This window comes from Vanellus vanellus (genome assembly GCF_965231255.1).
Source record: "Vanellus vanellus genome assembly, contig: HAP1_SCAFFOLD_113, whole genome shotgun sequence".
Taxonomy (NCBI): Eukaryota; Metazoa; Chordata; class Aves; order Charadriiformes; family Charadriidae; genus Vanellus; species Vanellus vanellus.
The window spans coordinates 331,404-347,849 of NW_028126755.1; the positions used below are offsets into that span (position 1 = coordinate 331,404).

The window sequence follows — 16,446 nt, forward strand, 5'->3', positions numbered from 1 at the left end:
GGCTGCTGAGCTGTGGCAAGACATTGCCGACCGGCTAGCAAACCTAGTCGTAAAGGTACGTCACGTAGATGCCCATGTACCCATGAGTCGGGCCACTGAGGAACATCAAAACAATCAGCAAGCGGATCAGGCTGCTAAAATTTTCCAGACAGACTTGGACTGGGAACATAAAGGTGAACTATTCTTAGCTCGGTGGGCCCATGACACTTCAGGTCATCAAGGAAGGGATGCAACATATAAATGGGCACGTGACCGAGGCGTGGATTTAACCATGGACGCTATTGCACAGGTTATCCATGACTGTGAAACATGCGCCGAAATCAAGCAAGCTAAACGGTTAAAACCTTTGTGGTATGGGGGACGATGGCTGAAATATAAATATGGGGAAGCTTGGCAAGTTGATTACATCACACTCCCTCAAACTCGCCAGGGTAAGTGTTATGTGCTTACAATGGTGGAAGCAAGCACAGGATGGTTGGAAACCTATGCCGTACCTCATGCCACTGCCCGGAATACCATCCTGGGCCTTGAAAGGCAAGTCTTGTGGCGACATGGCACGCCAGAAAGAATTGAGTCAGACAATGGGACTCATTTTAAAAACAATCTTATAAGTAATTGGGCAAAAGAACATGGTATTGAGTGGATATATCATATCCCCTATCACGCACCAGCTTCTGGGAAGATTGAGCGATACAATGGACTGTTAAAAACCACCCTAAAAGCTATAGGAGGTGGAACCTTTAAAAATTGGGACAAGCATTTCAACAAGCTACCTGGTTAGTTAACACCAGGGGATCCATCAATCGAGCTGGTCCTGCTCAATCAGACCTTTTACATACTGTAGAAGGGGATAAAGTCCCTGTGGTGCATGAAAGGAATTTGTTAGGGAAAACTGTTTGGGTTTTCCCTGCTTCAGGCAAAAGCAAACCCATTCGTGGGACTGTTTTTGCCCAAGGACCTGGATGTACTTGGTGGGTGATGCTGAAGGATGGAGAAGTTCAATGTGTACCTCAAGGGAATTTAACCCTTGGTGAGAATACACAATCCTGAGCTGTATGATACTGATCACTACATAATACTAACAGTGTTCAATAAGTGTTTTTCAGAATAACACAGTGGTGATGAAACCTGAGCTAGCTTCATCAAGTGGCGTCCAGCAAGCTCTTCAAGATGAACATGCTACCCATGGGCATAAACCACAACGAATTTTGTACCATCTTTCCTGCCCTGAGATGAGATCCTGCAATCATGAACTAAATGGACTTAAAAATTTGTATATAAACATAAACCGTAGATGAGTGACCTGCATATATCCATATCATATATAACTGTGTGTGTAAGTTTGATGTATAAAAGTAATAGTAATCTGAGCAAGATGCAAATGGTATGGAATAAGGGGTGGAATGTCCTGGTTTGAGGTAAAACAGAACCAATTTTGTTCTGTAACTTCGCTTCTTAGCTGGGCCTCTTCTACCAACTGAAATTAACTGCATATTGTGCAGACAATGTTCACTCTCTCAGAGTGATAAGACCAATGTTTACAGCTGATGCCCAGGCATGCCATGCAGAGAGGCTCCTGCTTACACTTATTGTCATAACAGCCAAGGCCAACCAACTTTGTTATTTGCCACGTTGGAGGGTCAGAAGCGGAAAAGCATAGTGGGGTCCCACCTGGAGGGAGGAGCGGACAGGACAGGTGACCCAAAACTGACCAACAGGGTATTCCATCCCATCTGCCTCATGCTCAGTATAAAAGCTGAGGGACCAAAGGGTCAGGGGCTCTTCCTTCAATGGCCGACGTCTGAGGAGGACTCTCTCTGCCTGTGATCCCAATCCTGACTCCAGATCCGGAATCCAGTTCCCGTCCGCCACTGAGTCCAGCCTGGGACTGCCCCAGTGCCAGCCGGTGACGTGATTGTCATCTCGGGAGCTTGATACGGTTTTGTATATATTTTTCATTATTTCTTTTTATTTTATTATTAATATTTCATTAAAGTAGTTTAGTTTCTTCTAAACTCGTAAGTCTCTTTTTCCTCCTCTGCCTCTCTCTTTGTAGAGGGGTAGAGGGGAGCATCTGTCGGTCCCGTCTGGGGTCCCTCGGGTCCCCAGTGGTGGATTTGGCCTAAACCATGACAGCCGTCAGCGTTCACTCTCTCAGAGCGATAAGAGCAATGTTTACAGCTGATGCCCAGGCATGGGATGCAGAGAGGCTCTTGCTTATACTCATTGCTATAACCCCCACGGCCAACCAGCTTTGTTATTTGCCCCGTTGGAGGGTCGGAAGCGGAAAAGCATAGTGGGGTCCCACCTGCGGGGAGGAGCGACAGGACAGGTGACCCAAAACTGACCAACAGGGTATTCCATCCCATCTGCCTTATGCTCAGTAGAAAAGGGACCAAAGGGATCAAAGGGTTCTTCTACCTGGGGAATGTTTACTTCGCCCTTTGATAATTATGCTGATGTGACCCCATCAGAGCTGGGGCATGGCAACCTTCTGGGCTCTGAGGATAAGGACTGGTACCTTGTTAAGATCGTGATTTTGTTGTTGATGCTCCTGAATGTGGTGCAGGGGTGGTTTCTTGTGAAACAGCTGTGCAGGGGGAGCTGGAGGGGACCGTGCGCTGCCGCCACTCAGACCCGCGCAGCCGCTCGGCGATCTGCAGCGGCGCGAACCGCGGCCCCGCCCGGCCCGGCCGCAGCTGCCCCCCCCGGAGCAACGGCACCACCGGCAGCCGCCTCCCCCACGGCACCGGCGCCACCGGCAGCTGCCCCCCCCCGGAGCAACGGCGCCACCGGCAGCCGTCTTCCGCACCGCCACGGCACAGGCGCCTCCGCCGCCGCCTGCACCGGCACCGGCACCCGCACCACCGGCAGCCGCCCCCCCCACCGCAACAACACCGGCCCCTCCGCCGCCCGTCCCGGCACAAGCCGCGCCCCCCCCTGCAGCGGCACAAGCCACGCCGCCGCCTCTCCCGGCACAACCTACTGCAGCCACTACAACCAGTACCAAAACTACTCCAACTCCATCAAAATCGGTACAAGCCGCCCCGGGAACCAGGAGCAGGAAGAGGAGGTCAACTCCTTCCCCTGCCCCTTACCACAAAGACCACCTCAAGTCACATAGCTTGGGGGAGAGTTCTGAACAAGATCCAGGGGAGGGTCCTTCAAGACCACAGAAGGGAAAGAGACCTTTGAAAACAGACAAAGGCCAGAGTCCTTCTAGAGCAGATGCTGGAGAGGCCCCTTCTGGGGCAGCCTCACCACAGGAGGACTCAGATGTAGAGGGAGTTGTTCAATCCTTCTCCGTGAAAGATCTGAGAAGTATCAGGAAGGACTTTAGTCATCATGAAGGCGAAACACTTGTCTCCTGGTTGCTCCGATGCTGGGATAGCGGGGCAGATACCCTAGACTGAGATGGCAGAGAAGCTAGGCAATTGGGAAACCTGGCCAAGGATGGGGGGATTGATAAAGAAATTGGGAGAAAGACAAGCACTCTCAGTCTCTGGAGGCGACTGGTGTCAGCCATAAAGCGCAGGTATCCCTTCAAGGACGATATCGAATGCCGTCCAAGTAAATGGACCAACATGGGAAAAGGTATGAAGTACCTGAGAGAACTGCCTGTGCGAGAGGTGATTTATAGTGATGGGCAAGCGACAGTAGACCCTGATGAAATGCCATGCAAACGATCTCTGCTCAAAAAGTTTGTACAAAGTGCACCATCAACATATTCCCACACATTGTCAACAATGGTCTGGGGAGGATCCGATACTGACACACCAACTGTAAATGAAGGGGTTAAGAAGGTACGACAGTATGAAGACAGTCTCTCTGGTCCCTTCTCTGTGGCAGCCATAGAAAAGCTGACTGTGACCACCGAGAAAATGACTGAGAAACTGACTGAGAAAATAGAGCAAATGACCCAGAGATTAGTTGAGCAAACCGATAAACTGTTTGATAAACTAACCAAGGTGGAGGAAAAACTCCATGCTTTCCCTGTACAGACTCATGTTGCAGCTGCTAAGAGGAAACGCCCTCCTACTCAAGAGAAAAACCACCCTCCGACTCAAGACAAATCAAACCCGATGCGAGATATCCTGTGGGTTTGCCTCTGTGAATATGCAGAAGACATGAAGAAGTGGGATGGAGAACCTACCTCAGCCCTACAGGCACGGGTGCTTGAGTTGCAAAATGAAGCCGACAGAAGAAAGGATTCTTACAGGAAGAAGGTTGCTCCAACCTACGGTAGGCGATCCTACGGACCAGGTAGGAACCAATCTGATAATCGTAGGTACTACGGTCAACAGTAGAGGTGCCCTGCCTCCAGCCAGGAGGAGGAGAGGGACAACCGACTGTATTGGACTGTGTGGATTCGATGGCCTGGCACATGAGAGCCACAAAAGTATAAAGCCCTGGTGGACACTGGTGCACAGTGGTGGTGCTTTTTTTTTTGCTGTCTCCAGGGAGTTATCTAATGTGAAAAGAGAAGTATTTATTTCTTTATAGAATTTAAATATTTATTTTCATAAAAAGAGCCTTAATGGAACGAACCTCTACCTGGTAATGAGAGAGGGTGATTTATTCTTTTTTTTTTATTTAACTGAAAAAAAGTTGGATGTAGCGATGTGGATTTTCGCTCCCTCACAATCCCCCAGGAAGAGGATTGGAGCCAGGAGGAGCATCGGAGCACAGAAGCCGCGAAGCGATGGTCACACAGTGCTGCAGGGGCAATCGGGGTGTCATTCAGTGATGAGATGAGCAAGCAGCATCCCGAAAATCCACCCCTGGAGAGGGGTCAGCGGTGTACGGACGCTCTCTGTGTTCTGTAAGCCCCCTTTGGGGAGCCCCTGCTGCCCCCTTGGCAGTGCCCGGGTGGCTGTGACTGCTGAAAGCTGGTTTGGTGCGTTGAGGTGTTAGGTGGGGTGGCAGCAGCCCCTGCCCGCCCCGGGAGGGGGGACACCACCTCTCCGGTGGCACTGGATGGGTGGGAGGGAGGGAGGGAGCACAGCTCTGGAAGCCATGGAGAAAGGCGTGGGGGTGTCCCTCATCGTGGCAGCCCCCAGCAGCCCTACCCCGCCACACGGCCACCCCAAGGACACCCAAGCCCCATCTTGGTCCTCTCCCTCTTGGGTGATGCCCTTCCACCGGCCCTGGAAGTGCGCTCCTCTCCTGCAGGGGGGGACGCCCAGCACTCACCTGGCTAGAGAAGCACCGGGGGGGGGGTGCTTAGGGGGCATCTGAGCTTCCCAGTTACACGGGCATAATTAGGGCGCCCTTAAGAACCATTAATAACCACTTTGGCTCTGCTAACCAACTCCGGCGAGGCCCCCACCCCGCTTTAGCGCAGGCTTTGTGATGCCAACACCTCCCTGAGCCACTGGGTAAAGCGACGCCTGGCAAAAAAACACCATCACCCAAAGAAAACCCCACACCACATCCCCCACTCCCCGCCCACCCCTTCTCCCCCCATCACAGCCATGGGACAAACTCCCACCACCACCACACCCCAATCTCAGCTCGGCCATGACACCCCCAAGACACTGGAAAGAAAGCAACCGAGAGCAAGCTCAGGCTCCTGTGAGCTGCAGAGATTTCTCTTTTTCTTGTGATGATGTTGTCATTGGGTGGGGTTTGGTTGTTTTTTTTTCACGGAACACTTTGCAGTGGAGGACAAAAATATGGTGTCACAGCCCCTGGGGCCACACTGGCACCGCCACCTCACCCCCCCCCCCCCTTCGCTCCTGTCCCTCGTCCCTCCTCTTCCCAGCGGCTTTCACCACTTTCCTTGCTTGGTTTTGTTTTGTGTTTGTTTTTTTTTTTTTTTTCCTTACAACCTTTTTTTATATTTGAGTTGGGGTTCTTTTTCCCTTTTTTTTCCGCCTTTCTTCCCCCCCTTTTTTCTCTTTCTCCTTTTTTTTTTCTTTTCTCCTTTTTTCTTTTGCTTTTTTTTCTTTTCCCCCTTTTTCTTTCCACCACTTTTTTCCCCTTTTTTTTTCTCCTGTTTAACATTTCTCAAGCTTTCTCCAAAGGAACAGCCCCTGGCTCTCAGCTAGCCAAAGGAGACTACGGAAGAGCATTGGCACCCGTGGGAGTGGTTTCCTTCTCCTGCTTCACACTCGGTCGAGATCGTTTTTTCCAACTCGTCTTTTTTTTTTTAACAAATTAAACAAAAAAAAAAGCTCCAAGTATCAGTTTTACAAGGCACACAAAATCTCTAGAAGGGAAACACAAACGCAAGGTGCTGAGGTATGAAAACCTGAGGTGTTTTTTTCTGTGTGGATGTGTGTGTGTCATCTGGGGTTGGGGGTTGTGTGTGCTTTATTTTTGAAATTTAAAAAAAATAATAATTTTGCTAGGTTTTTTGTTGTTTGTTTGTTTGTTTGTTTGTTTTTTTCCCAGCCCTGGGCTGACAACCTCTTGGAAATCCGGTGTTTCCCCCGTCGTGGTTTGGCCTCAGCCGGCAACAAAGAACCACGCGGCCGCTCGCTCCACTCCCGCAGCCGGGGGCAAAATCGGAAGAAAAAGGCAAAAAACTCGCGGGTTGAGATAAAGGCAGTTTAAGAGAAGAGCAACGGGAAGGGCAAACAATCCCAATAACAGCGGTAAAGGAATAGACGGACGCGATGACAGCGCCTCCGCGCACCGACCGGCCCCGCACCGCCGCAGCCCGCTCCCAGCCGCCACTTCCCGCCCCCTCCCCCGGCGAGCTCCCCCCAGCCCCGGGCATGGCTCACAGGGGATGGGATACCTGTGTCCCTGCCGGCTCCTCGGGGAAATTAACCCCATCCCTGCCGGAACCAGGACACCCCCCGCCCCTCTTTCCCCCCTTCTCTCCTGCAACCCGCATCTTTCAGCCGCGTCGGGGCGGTGATGGAGAGCGAAGGGACAGAGGGACAGCCGGGACAGGGGGACGCAGCAGATGCCAACCCCAGTTTGGGACTCAGGGAAGCAAAGAGGAAAGGGCGCGTGAAAGAGAAATGCCTCTTTGAGGAGACGGGATCCCTTCTCTTGGCTCATACAGGCACTGCTCTTCTCAAAGCCCTTAAGAAATCGCTTTTTAACGCTCCTTTAATTATTATGGGGGGTTTCACCCCCTGCTGGCAATCCTACATCCCTGCTCTACCGGGCATTAGAGAACCACTGGACTAGTTCCTGTCCTTTAACCTCGAGAAAAGCCGGCTTTGGCTAAAAACCAAACATCCTCCTCCCGCCCCCACCCCCTCTGAAAAAAAAAAAAAAAATTAAAATCCTTACAAAACTGAAAAATCCTCCGGCTCCTCCGGCTGTGCCTGAGGTGAAAAACAGGTGGCTTTTAGTAAATTAAAAATAATAATAAAAAAAATACTAAAAACTCTCTCTCTCTCTGCCTCTGTTAGTCCAACTAAAGGGACAGCGTCGGGAGGCGAAGGAGGAGGAAGGGGGAGGCTGTGGGATGGAGAGAGCCCTCCCCGTACCCCTCGGCTGTGCATCCTCGCAGCGCCGCGGGGAATGGGGGGCTGTGTGTTTGGGCGGGTCTTTGGTTTGCTCCCCTGACCTGCTGGGGGTGGGGGAGGAGGGTTTGGGGAGGGGGTGTGTGGGATATCCGGCAGTGGGGTTACATTCATCGGGCAGTGCTGGGCGGCACGGCGGGAGCCTCCCTTGCTGTGCTGTGAGGCCGGGGCTCCCGGAGCGTGTTTCTGCTCCTGCTGCTTCACCTGCTGGAGCATTTCCCTCATCTTGTGCTGTGCAGTCTTGGGGAGGAGAGGGGAAAAGCAAGAGTTGGGGGTCAGGGCACTGTTTCTCCCACCACCACCCACCCCCGAGCCCCCACCGAGCATCTCACTGCTCCCAACTTGTCACTCTGGACAAGCCATAATTAATTCTGGGGGCGGTTTTGGGTGTTGTTTTTTTTTGTTTGTTTTGTTTTTGTTTTTTTTAACTTGTGCTTCCTCCATCGCTCCTCAAGAGCACCTGAATTTTTCTGGGGGGCTGCGATCCTGCTTGAGTGGACAGGAGACAAGGTTATGGAAGATGCACCCAGGTGGGATGCGCGTGGCTTTGCCTGCACAGAGGAGTCCATTCACACCCTGGGTGCTGCTCTGCACGGCATTCAAAACACCCATTTTTAGCTCAATCGAGCCAATCTTCAATTTCAGTTCTCGCACAGCCGGGGGGAGCTACCAAAACACCTTCAGTGCATCTTGGGGGCACAGGGACCTCCCAAAAGAAGAGTGGCAGGACGCTCGGGTGCTGCTGGGCTCAGCAAGCCCCACACCTTTCCTCGGTAGACAAAAGCGGCCGGGGAGGATCGGGTAAAGCCACGGCCAAACCGTACCTGACTGGCAAAGAAATGCCCAATGATTTTAATGATGACCTCCTCGTTCTTGTCCGGGGTTTGGTCTCGTGGCACAATGACTTCCGCGCTGGTTAAGTTTTACAGTTCGTTCACCTGGAGCGAACCACAAGAGGCTTCTGTTGTGGAAGAGCCAAAATCCTCCACTGCCACAGTCACGACGGCACCAGGCACCCTGTGTGTCTCCCCCTTACTTGGGACCAACGAGAACCACCACCAGAACATGGGGGCTGAGGGTCAAGACATCGCTGAGACCACTGAGCACCCAGGATTTGTCCCCCTGGGGTGGGCAGGGGTGATGGGTGATTCCCAACTTTGCATCCCCGGGGCACCACCCCCCACCGTTTTGCCACCTTTGCCTGTCACGTGGCCGGCGGCGAAGGAAGGCACCTTGATGTGGACTTCAAGCTTCACTTCTTCTTTCAGGTTAAAGAAGTTGTCCTCTTTCAGCTTCCCAAATATTCACCCCTGGGCCTGGGGAGGAGACGGACAGGAAGGAAAACCATCAGGCAGCGCCCGCTGTGCCCCTCCATCCCCAAAGCTGATGATGTTCCCACGTCCAGCAGCATCAAAACCACGGTACCCAGCAAAGAGCTCCCCTGGTGCTGAGGGAGGCCAAGCCAGGCTGCCAGCACAGTGGTGACCACAGGGATGCTCTCGACTTGGCCCTTACTGTCCCCCCCACCCACAGCCCCCACCCAGCGCACCTTGAACTGAGTCTCGGGCGGCCCCATGATGATGACCATCCGCTCGCTGCCCTCGGGACCTTCTGACGGGGCGATCTGGGGAGGGATGAGGGAGAGGGAGCATGAGTGCGGCCCCCACTTCGGCAAGACCTTCCCTCGGTGGGATGTCCCCCCCCCAGCACAGGGCAACCTCCCCATGTAGGAGCATCCCCTCCCACCAGAGCTGGGCTGATAACCGGGGTGCTGCAGGCCTGGCCTTCTACTAATGACAGGCTGGAGAGGTGGGCACATGCCAACCTCATGAAGTTCAATGAGGCCCAGTGCAAGATTTGCACCTGGGTCGGGGCAATCCAAGCCCAAATCCAGGCTGGGCGGAGAATGGATGGAGAACAGCCCTGAGGAGAAGGTCCTGGGGGTGCTGACTGATGAGAAGCTCAACATGAGATGGCAATGCGTGATCACAGCCCAGAAAACCACACATATCCCAGCCTGCATCAGAAGTGTGGCCAGCAGGACGAAGGATGGGGTTCTGTCACTCTGCTTTGCTCTGGTGATACACCACCTGGAGTACTGCATCCAGCTCTGGAGCCCCCAACATAGGAAAGACATGGACCTGCTGGAGTGGGGCCAGAGGAGGCCACGGAGATGCTGTGAGGGCTGGAGCCCCTCTGCTGGGAGGACAGGCTGAGAGTTGGGGTTGTTCAGCCTGGAGCAGGCGCCGGCCAGGGGGGCTCCGTACAGACCTGAGAGGTACGCCGAGGAGCTCTATGGTGGGAGAGAAAATGAGAGTCAGTGATGGCCCCAGCGTGCCAGACCTTTCCCAGCCACCCCCAGCCTGACGCAGAGCAGCATGCCACCACTGTGAGCCCGGCAGGGACACGGGGACAACCCTTCAAGCCCTGAAACCCTGGGGTGATATGCAACCCCATCCCAGCGCGATGGGGCTGGGAGGCGGATGGGAGGTCCCAGTTACTCCCAGTCCCTCCCCACTGCCACGTTTCCACCCATGTCTTGCCTTTGTAGGGGAAAACCAGGACACAACTCTCTCCTGCTCTGCGTTCCAGCAAGTGCAACCAGATGCTACCTGCAAACCACCATTTCTCACATGGAGGACGAGCAGACCCAGCTCCCCTGCCCAGGCTGGACGCCGCTCTCGCTCCCAGCCCTCTAGTTAAACGTGCTGCGCCGAGGTCATGCTCCCTCTCACATTGAGCCCATGCTCCCTGTGTCCACCCTCTGCTTCTGGCCACAGGCTGCTCCATGGCTCCTACACCAACATGTCCTCTCCTGCCCAGCCAGTCCTCAACGCCAGCGTGGACACTGCACCTCCTCACTTCCCTCCCTTCACCAGGAGCCTCATTCCTTCTCCTCCATCCTTGCCAGGTCTCTACAGCTCCACAGTTGAAGCTACTGCCACCGGCCCCAGGTCCTGCTGAGAGTGCAGTCAGAAATGACCACTCCGTGGTGTGAAACATAAAGTACTTGGGTGGAAGGAGCAGAGGCCTCACCAGGGTGGCTTCAAAAAGGTCCCACAAAGCTTTGGGGTGAAGGAGGTCCCACCAAACGCTGCCCTTTGGGACACCTGCCCAGCTCTTCTCCAGCACACCAACAAACGCTCAACCAGATGCTTCCCCAAGGCCACGCTTGCTCAGGCGGTTGCCGCGGGCAGAACATCCTCCCGCACAGCCAGACCAACCGACCCTTCTCAGTGCCCTCCGGGGCCACCGCGCACATCACACTCACGCCCCTCCGCACCACCAGCCTGGCACTCACCCTTCTCCTCCGACCGCTCTGCTGCTGGCGTTGCCAGGAGAAGAAAACAGCACAAGTAAATGAACCCGCACGAAAATAGAAGTTAAAGAGGACCGGCCAGTAAGGATAAAACAATATCCCGTATCTTATGAGGGGAGGAAAGGTCTAAAACCAGAAATTGATTCATTGTTGAAGGATGGATTGTTGGAACCCTGGATGTCACCTTACAATAGTCCAATTCTACCGGTCAGGATGGCTGAGGGGAGATAGAGATTAGTCACAGACCTACGAGAAGTCAATAAACAAGTACAGACTCGGCAGCCTGTGGTTTCGAACCCATATACCCTCCTGAGTAAAATATCGCATAATCGTAAATGGTTTAGTGTAATAGACCTTAAAGATGCCTTTTGGGCCTGTCCGTTAGCAGAGGAGAGTAGAAACTTATTTGCCTTTGAATGGGAAGATCTGGACACTGGGAGGAAGCAGCAACTCCGCTGGACCTCCCTGCCTCAAGGATTCACAGAATCCCCAAATCTATTTGGACAGACGCTAGAGAAAATTTTAGGGGAGTTCCAGGCAGAACCCCCAGTAAGAATCTTGCAATATGTAAATGATCTGTTGGTATCAGGAGAGAAAGAGCAGAAAGTCAGAGAGACATCGATACGTTTGCTGAATTTTTTAGGAGAACACGGATTAAGAGTGTCAAAGGCAAAACTGCAGTTTGTACAAAAGGAAGTAAGATATTTAGAGCATTTAATTAGTGGAGGAAAAAGAGAAATCAATCCAGAACGAATTTCTGGGATTACAGCTTTAAGTGTCCCAAGAACAAAAAGAGAAATAAGGAAGATTTTAGGGTTACTAGGGTACTGTAGACTATGGGTTGAGGGATACACTCAATTAGTAAAATTTCTGTATGACAAACTAGTAAAAGAAGGTCCACTACAGTGGACAGAAGACAAACAGGAGCCATTACAAAAACTGAAACAGAAGCTAATAAAAGCCCTGGTTTTAGCCCTCCCCTCCCTAGAAAAAAAAAAAAAGAAACCAAAACCATTTCACCTTCTTGTAAACGTGGAAGAAGGGATAGCGCATGGAGTCCTAATGGAGGGATGGGGCGGAGAAAGGAAACCAGTGGCATACCTATCCAAATTAATGGACCCAGTACGTGGGGGTGGCCCACATGCATGCAGGCAGTGGCGGGGACCGAGGCAGTCCCAGCCGACCGAGCTACCAGCACCTGAAACACCCCATCTCTTCAGCGATGGAGCAAACCTTCTTCTGTGGGTACTCTGCTATTCCAGCACCACGTTTGGCAGGTGGTCAAGGAGGAACGATGAGAGTGGCCACACTGCACAGACAACTGGAGGAATGGTTGGGGTCCGTGTGGGCAGAGGCATCTAGCAGGGCCAGCAGTGCCCAGGAAGCCGCATCAGTAATGCCATGGCGGTCCCAGGTGACCGAGCTACCAGCACCTGAAACACCAAATCTCTTCAGCGATGGAGCAAACCTGGGAGGAGAGGAAGTGACCTGGGGTGGGTCCCTTGTTTGGGAGGAGAGACAAGGGAGGAGAAAGGGAGGAGTCAAGGAAGATGAGGGGGATGTTCAAGCAGGGAAAATGGAGACAAGGGGGGATCAATCCCCCATTAACTACCCCTGAAATCCGGCTCTTCCTTCTGGGACTGAGAGCCCTGTTGGCTTCTCAGTCTTTGCTGTGGTCAGCAATTTCTCTTGTCACGCTCAGCAGTTTCACACCGTCTGTTCAATTAGCTACGGCTTACACTGGGCCCTAATCTCCAGCTGTGTGCCTTAATGCATACCCCCAAAGTTGTCTGCAGGTCACATCACTGTTTCCTATCCTCCATGTGCCAGTCTTCTCCGTCCCATGGTGGCTCTGAGCACCCTCCTCTCTGACCAGGCACCGTTTCAGCCCTTGGGAGTCACTCTCCCTTCGTGCCCTGCTGTCTGCCTGCAGCCTCATTGGCAGGCGCCGGGCACGCAAGTCCTTGCCTTGCACCGGAGACTGAATTGGACTCAAGCACGCTCAGCTGTGAAAATCAGGAACTTTATTTCTACAACCGAGTCAACATCAGCCCTTCTGCGCTCAGAGGAGCGTGGGCAGGACAGAGCAGGCCTTGGCACTGAGGCTGCCTTTGGCTCAGCAGGCATTGCCCCGGAAGGAAATGGTCGTGGAACAGGGCGGCCTGCTCTGGAGCCTCTTCGTCACGCTGCTCAAGCCTTTTTCCCCCACAGGACCTGCAGCAGCTCCTGCACCCGAGTAAAGAATTTCACCAGCTTCTGGAGTGGAAATGGGCAGGAGCTAATCGTGCCCGGTGGTGTTGGTGTTGGCCTTGGCCTCTGATAGGGGGTTGAGGCAGTGAGAAAATGACTCCAAGCCCGTGCTGTTGGAGTACCCCTTACTGCTGGGCTCAGTCCCATCTGGACCAGGATCCAGTTGTAGAAGTGCTGGGTGGAGGTGTAGACTCCGGGCCGTTTGGCTCTGGCACAGCCTCTCCCCCAGCTGGTCACCCCAACAAGCCAGAAGTAGTCCGCGTTGTTGTCTTTGCACACCAGAGGACCACCGCTGTCACCCTGCAGGGGAGGAGAGAGGGTTGAGGTGGTGTTGGGTGGCCGCTGTCAGCGCTCTGGCCGGCTCCTTCTCTCTCCCAGCACCTGCCAGAGCTCTGCTCACTGCACACAACGGCGCTGCTCCGGCGCTGGAGCCTACAGAGCCTCGTGTGGGAGGGGGTGGAGGGCCTGTAAGGTCGGGCGCTCTCTCATCTCTGCACAGTGCTCCCGGCTGTGTGGAAGGGGGATGCTTTGGGATCTGGACCTATGGGCTGCCGGGAGCACAGGATGGGCTTTCTGGGCAGCGTCCCCGGGCTCTGGGACAAGGCGGGCACTGGGCAAGGACCTGCAGCTGGGGAAGGGGAGGTGAGCCCCAGCAGCGGTAGAGACCCAGCGGTGGCAGGGTGACTTGCCAGGCCAAGCATGTGCCGGGCGATGTTTGGGCGTTGCGAGAGGGCTGCCGGTGCTGCCGGGGCTTGACTTGCAGCACGTCCTACCTGGCAGGTGTCGATGCCACCCTGCGGATAGCCAGCACACAGGTTGTGGCTGTGGATGGCCCCTCTGTACCACCCGCTGCTGTTGCAGAGGTTGACATCAATGAGCTGGACCTTGGCCTCCTGCAGGACATCCGTTGACCCTGCAGCTGTGAGCACAGAAAGCAATGAAGCCCCAGCAGCTCCCCCCCTGCCTGGGTGAACCCCTTCCCTAGGGCTTGGCTTTGCGTCCTGAAGGCACTGTGCCCGTGTTTCCCCTCTGTCTGGCTTTGGGCGGTGGGTCAGCCCATTCTCTCCGGAGGCATACGTCCCCACAGCCTGACTGCGGCTTTCGCCTCCGCTCTCGGGAAGCCCAACCCCTCTCCCCAGTGTGCCGAGCTTGCACTCAGGACACCAGCACTTTTGGGGAACTCACATCTTGCAGTGGTGGCGCCCCAACCGCTGACGTAGCAGGTGTGCAGCTCTGACACTCTAAGTGAGGCGTCGGGCACACAGGCAAGCTGGGTGTAGTAGTTGCACTGGACCGGCTGGTCCAGCTCCAGCAGGGCGATGTCGTTCCTCTGCGTGATATTCCTGTAGTGCTCGTGAACCAGCAGCCGCTTAATATGGCGCACTTGGGTCCCGGGGCCCAGCCGAGTCAACTGGGTGGCCCCGATCACCACGCGCCACATGCTGATGTGCCTGGAAGGCAGATGGAGAGGGGGGTCAGAGGGAGCGGAGCCACGTGCTGCAGCAGCCCCGCCGTTCCCTGCCTTCTGCTTCCCAGGGCAGAGAGGAGAGCAGTACCACGCAGGCTGCCACTGCCCTGGCATGCCTTAGGCACGAGCCATGTGGCGCTGGAGGCTGCTAGGAAGCAGTGGCCCGAGCCCAGCCTTCTCCTGAGCAGTCTCTGGGCTGGGCTCGGCAGTGCCCAGGCACTGGGCGTACTGGCAGGAACGGGGATGGGAGTAGCAGGCGGTGCTGCACGCAGGGCACCCGCGAGGGTGGTGGGGACAGCGCCCTTCCCTGGCCCTCCTTACCTGGCCTCGATGAAGCAGTGTGCCGCCGTGAGGACCCACTGTGGGCTGATGAGGGACCCTCCGCAGATGTGCCCCGTGCCTGCTTCCCAGGGGTCCTGGATGCTGACGATCCAGGGCCAGGCTCCTGGACGGGCATCGGTGCCACCCACCACGCGCGACATGCCGTACTGGTAAGCCATGGGCCGGAGCCCGCAGGTCCCTCTGTAACCAGAAACTCATGACTGTCCTGCTCCACGCGTGCTGCGCTTCAGGCTGAAGGTCAGCCCTCTTCCCTCCCCACAAGGCGCTGCACAGACAGCAGGGCCAGGGAACCCCCTGGGGCGGGCGGGCGGGCGCCCCTGTTTCTGCCTGAGCCCCGCAGAGGAGCTGTGCCAGCAGCCGGGGTGCTGGCCAGGATCTGAGGCTCCCAGGCGGGGTTGGGGAAGCTGTGGCCACGGGGGACAAGCGGGCTCCCTCCAGTGAACCCCATCAGGGTTGCCCAAGCTCCCCCCCAGAGCCTGGGGCCACTTACCCACAGCTGTCCCACGCGCCTTGCACAGGCCAGCACAGGGCCAGCAGGACGACGACGAGGAGCAGTTTCATTGCTGCCAGTGGCGGCACGTGGCACCTGCAAGAAGCGAACCAAGGGCCTGTCGCCACCAGTGCCGCAGCCGACGTAGTGCCCGCAGTGCTCAGGCTGCCCATGGTGCTCTTGTTCCCGGGGCTGATGTCACAGAGTCGCTGGTTCCGGGCACCGGGCCCGGTGGCCTCTTGGCAGAAGGGGGGGCACCATGGGAGGTTCCCGGCAGGAGGGGAGGCAGAAGCCGGCATGGGACACCCCCGACAGACCCCCGCTGAACGCTCTGCCTGCAGGACGAGGCTGTGCAGGCCCCGCGGCAGGCAGCAGCGCCTGGCTGCGAGCGCTGTCTGCTGACAGAAAAAGCCCTGTGTGGCATCGCGACCTCTTGGGGAAGTTCACTGCCACCCCGCTCTCTGCAGCCCTTTGCCACCAGGGCCTTCCCAAAACACATACACCAGAAAACAGAACTGCTACAGGCAGCATGCACGGTTTGGGGTGTTGAGGGGCCCATCTGGCTACAGCCGCAGCAGGCAAGCGGTGATGTGCGAGCGGGACGAGTCCAGCACACCCACATGCTGCACTCCGTACCTATGCGCACGCCTGGGCGCACACACAGAATCACAGAATGGTTTAGGTTGGAAGGGACCTTGAACACCATCAAGTTCCAACCCCCCCTGCCCTGGGCAGGGACACCTCCCACCAGCCCAGGTTGCTCAGAGCCCCGTCCAACCTGGCCTTGAACACTTCCTGGGATGGGGCAGCCACAGCTTCTCTGGACAACCTGCGCCGGGGTCCAACACCCTCACAGTCAAGAATTTCTTCCTAAGATCTATTCTAAACCTCCCCTCTTCCAGTTTGAAGCCCTTCCCCCTCATCCTGTCACTACACACCCTTGTAAAAAGTCCCTCCCCAGCTCTCCCGTCGGCCCTTCAGGGACTGGGAAATGCCGGCACGTCAGTTTGTGTGCTGCACTCTGTGTGTGCACGCATCGTGTGTGCCCTGTGTGTGGGTGCACTCGGTGTCTGGGTGCACTCCGTGTCCC

At 55.3% G+C, this 16,446-nt stretch overlaps 1 protein-coding gene across 1 annotated transcript in view; it reads right to left on the minus strand.

The window, feature by feature from the left end:
- LOC309685785 (acrosin-like) overlaps window positions 1-15,006 on the minus strand; it is a gene marked incomplete at both ends in the record, with an annotated part of 142,780 nt that extends 127,774 nt beyond the window's left edge. Inside the window, 4 exons of the mRNA XM_082501502.1 lie at window positions 13,179-13,356; window positions 13,830-13,975; window positions 14,242-14,507; window positions 14,846-15,006. Coding sequence (XP_082357628.1) covers window positions 13,179-13,356; window positions 13,830-13,975; window positions 14,242-14,507; window positions 14,846-15,006 — 751 coding nt within the window. The remainder of the gene's footprint in view (window positions 1-13,178; window positions 13,357-13,829; window positions 13,976-14,241; window positions 14,508-14,845) is intronic.
- Between the last annotated feature and the right edge of the window lie 1,440 nt (window positions 15,007-16,446).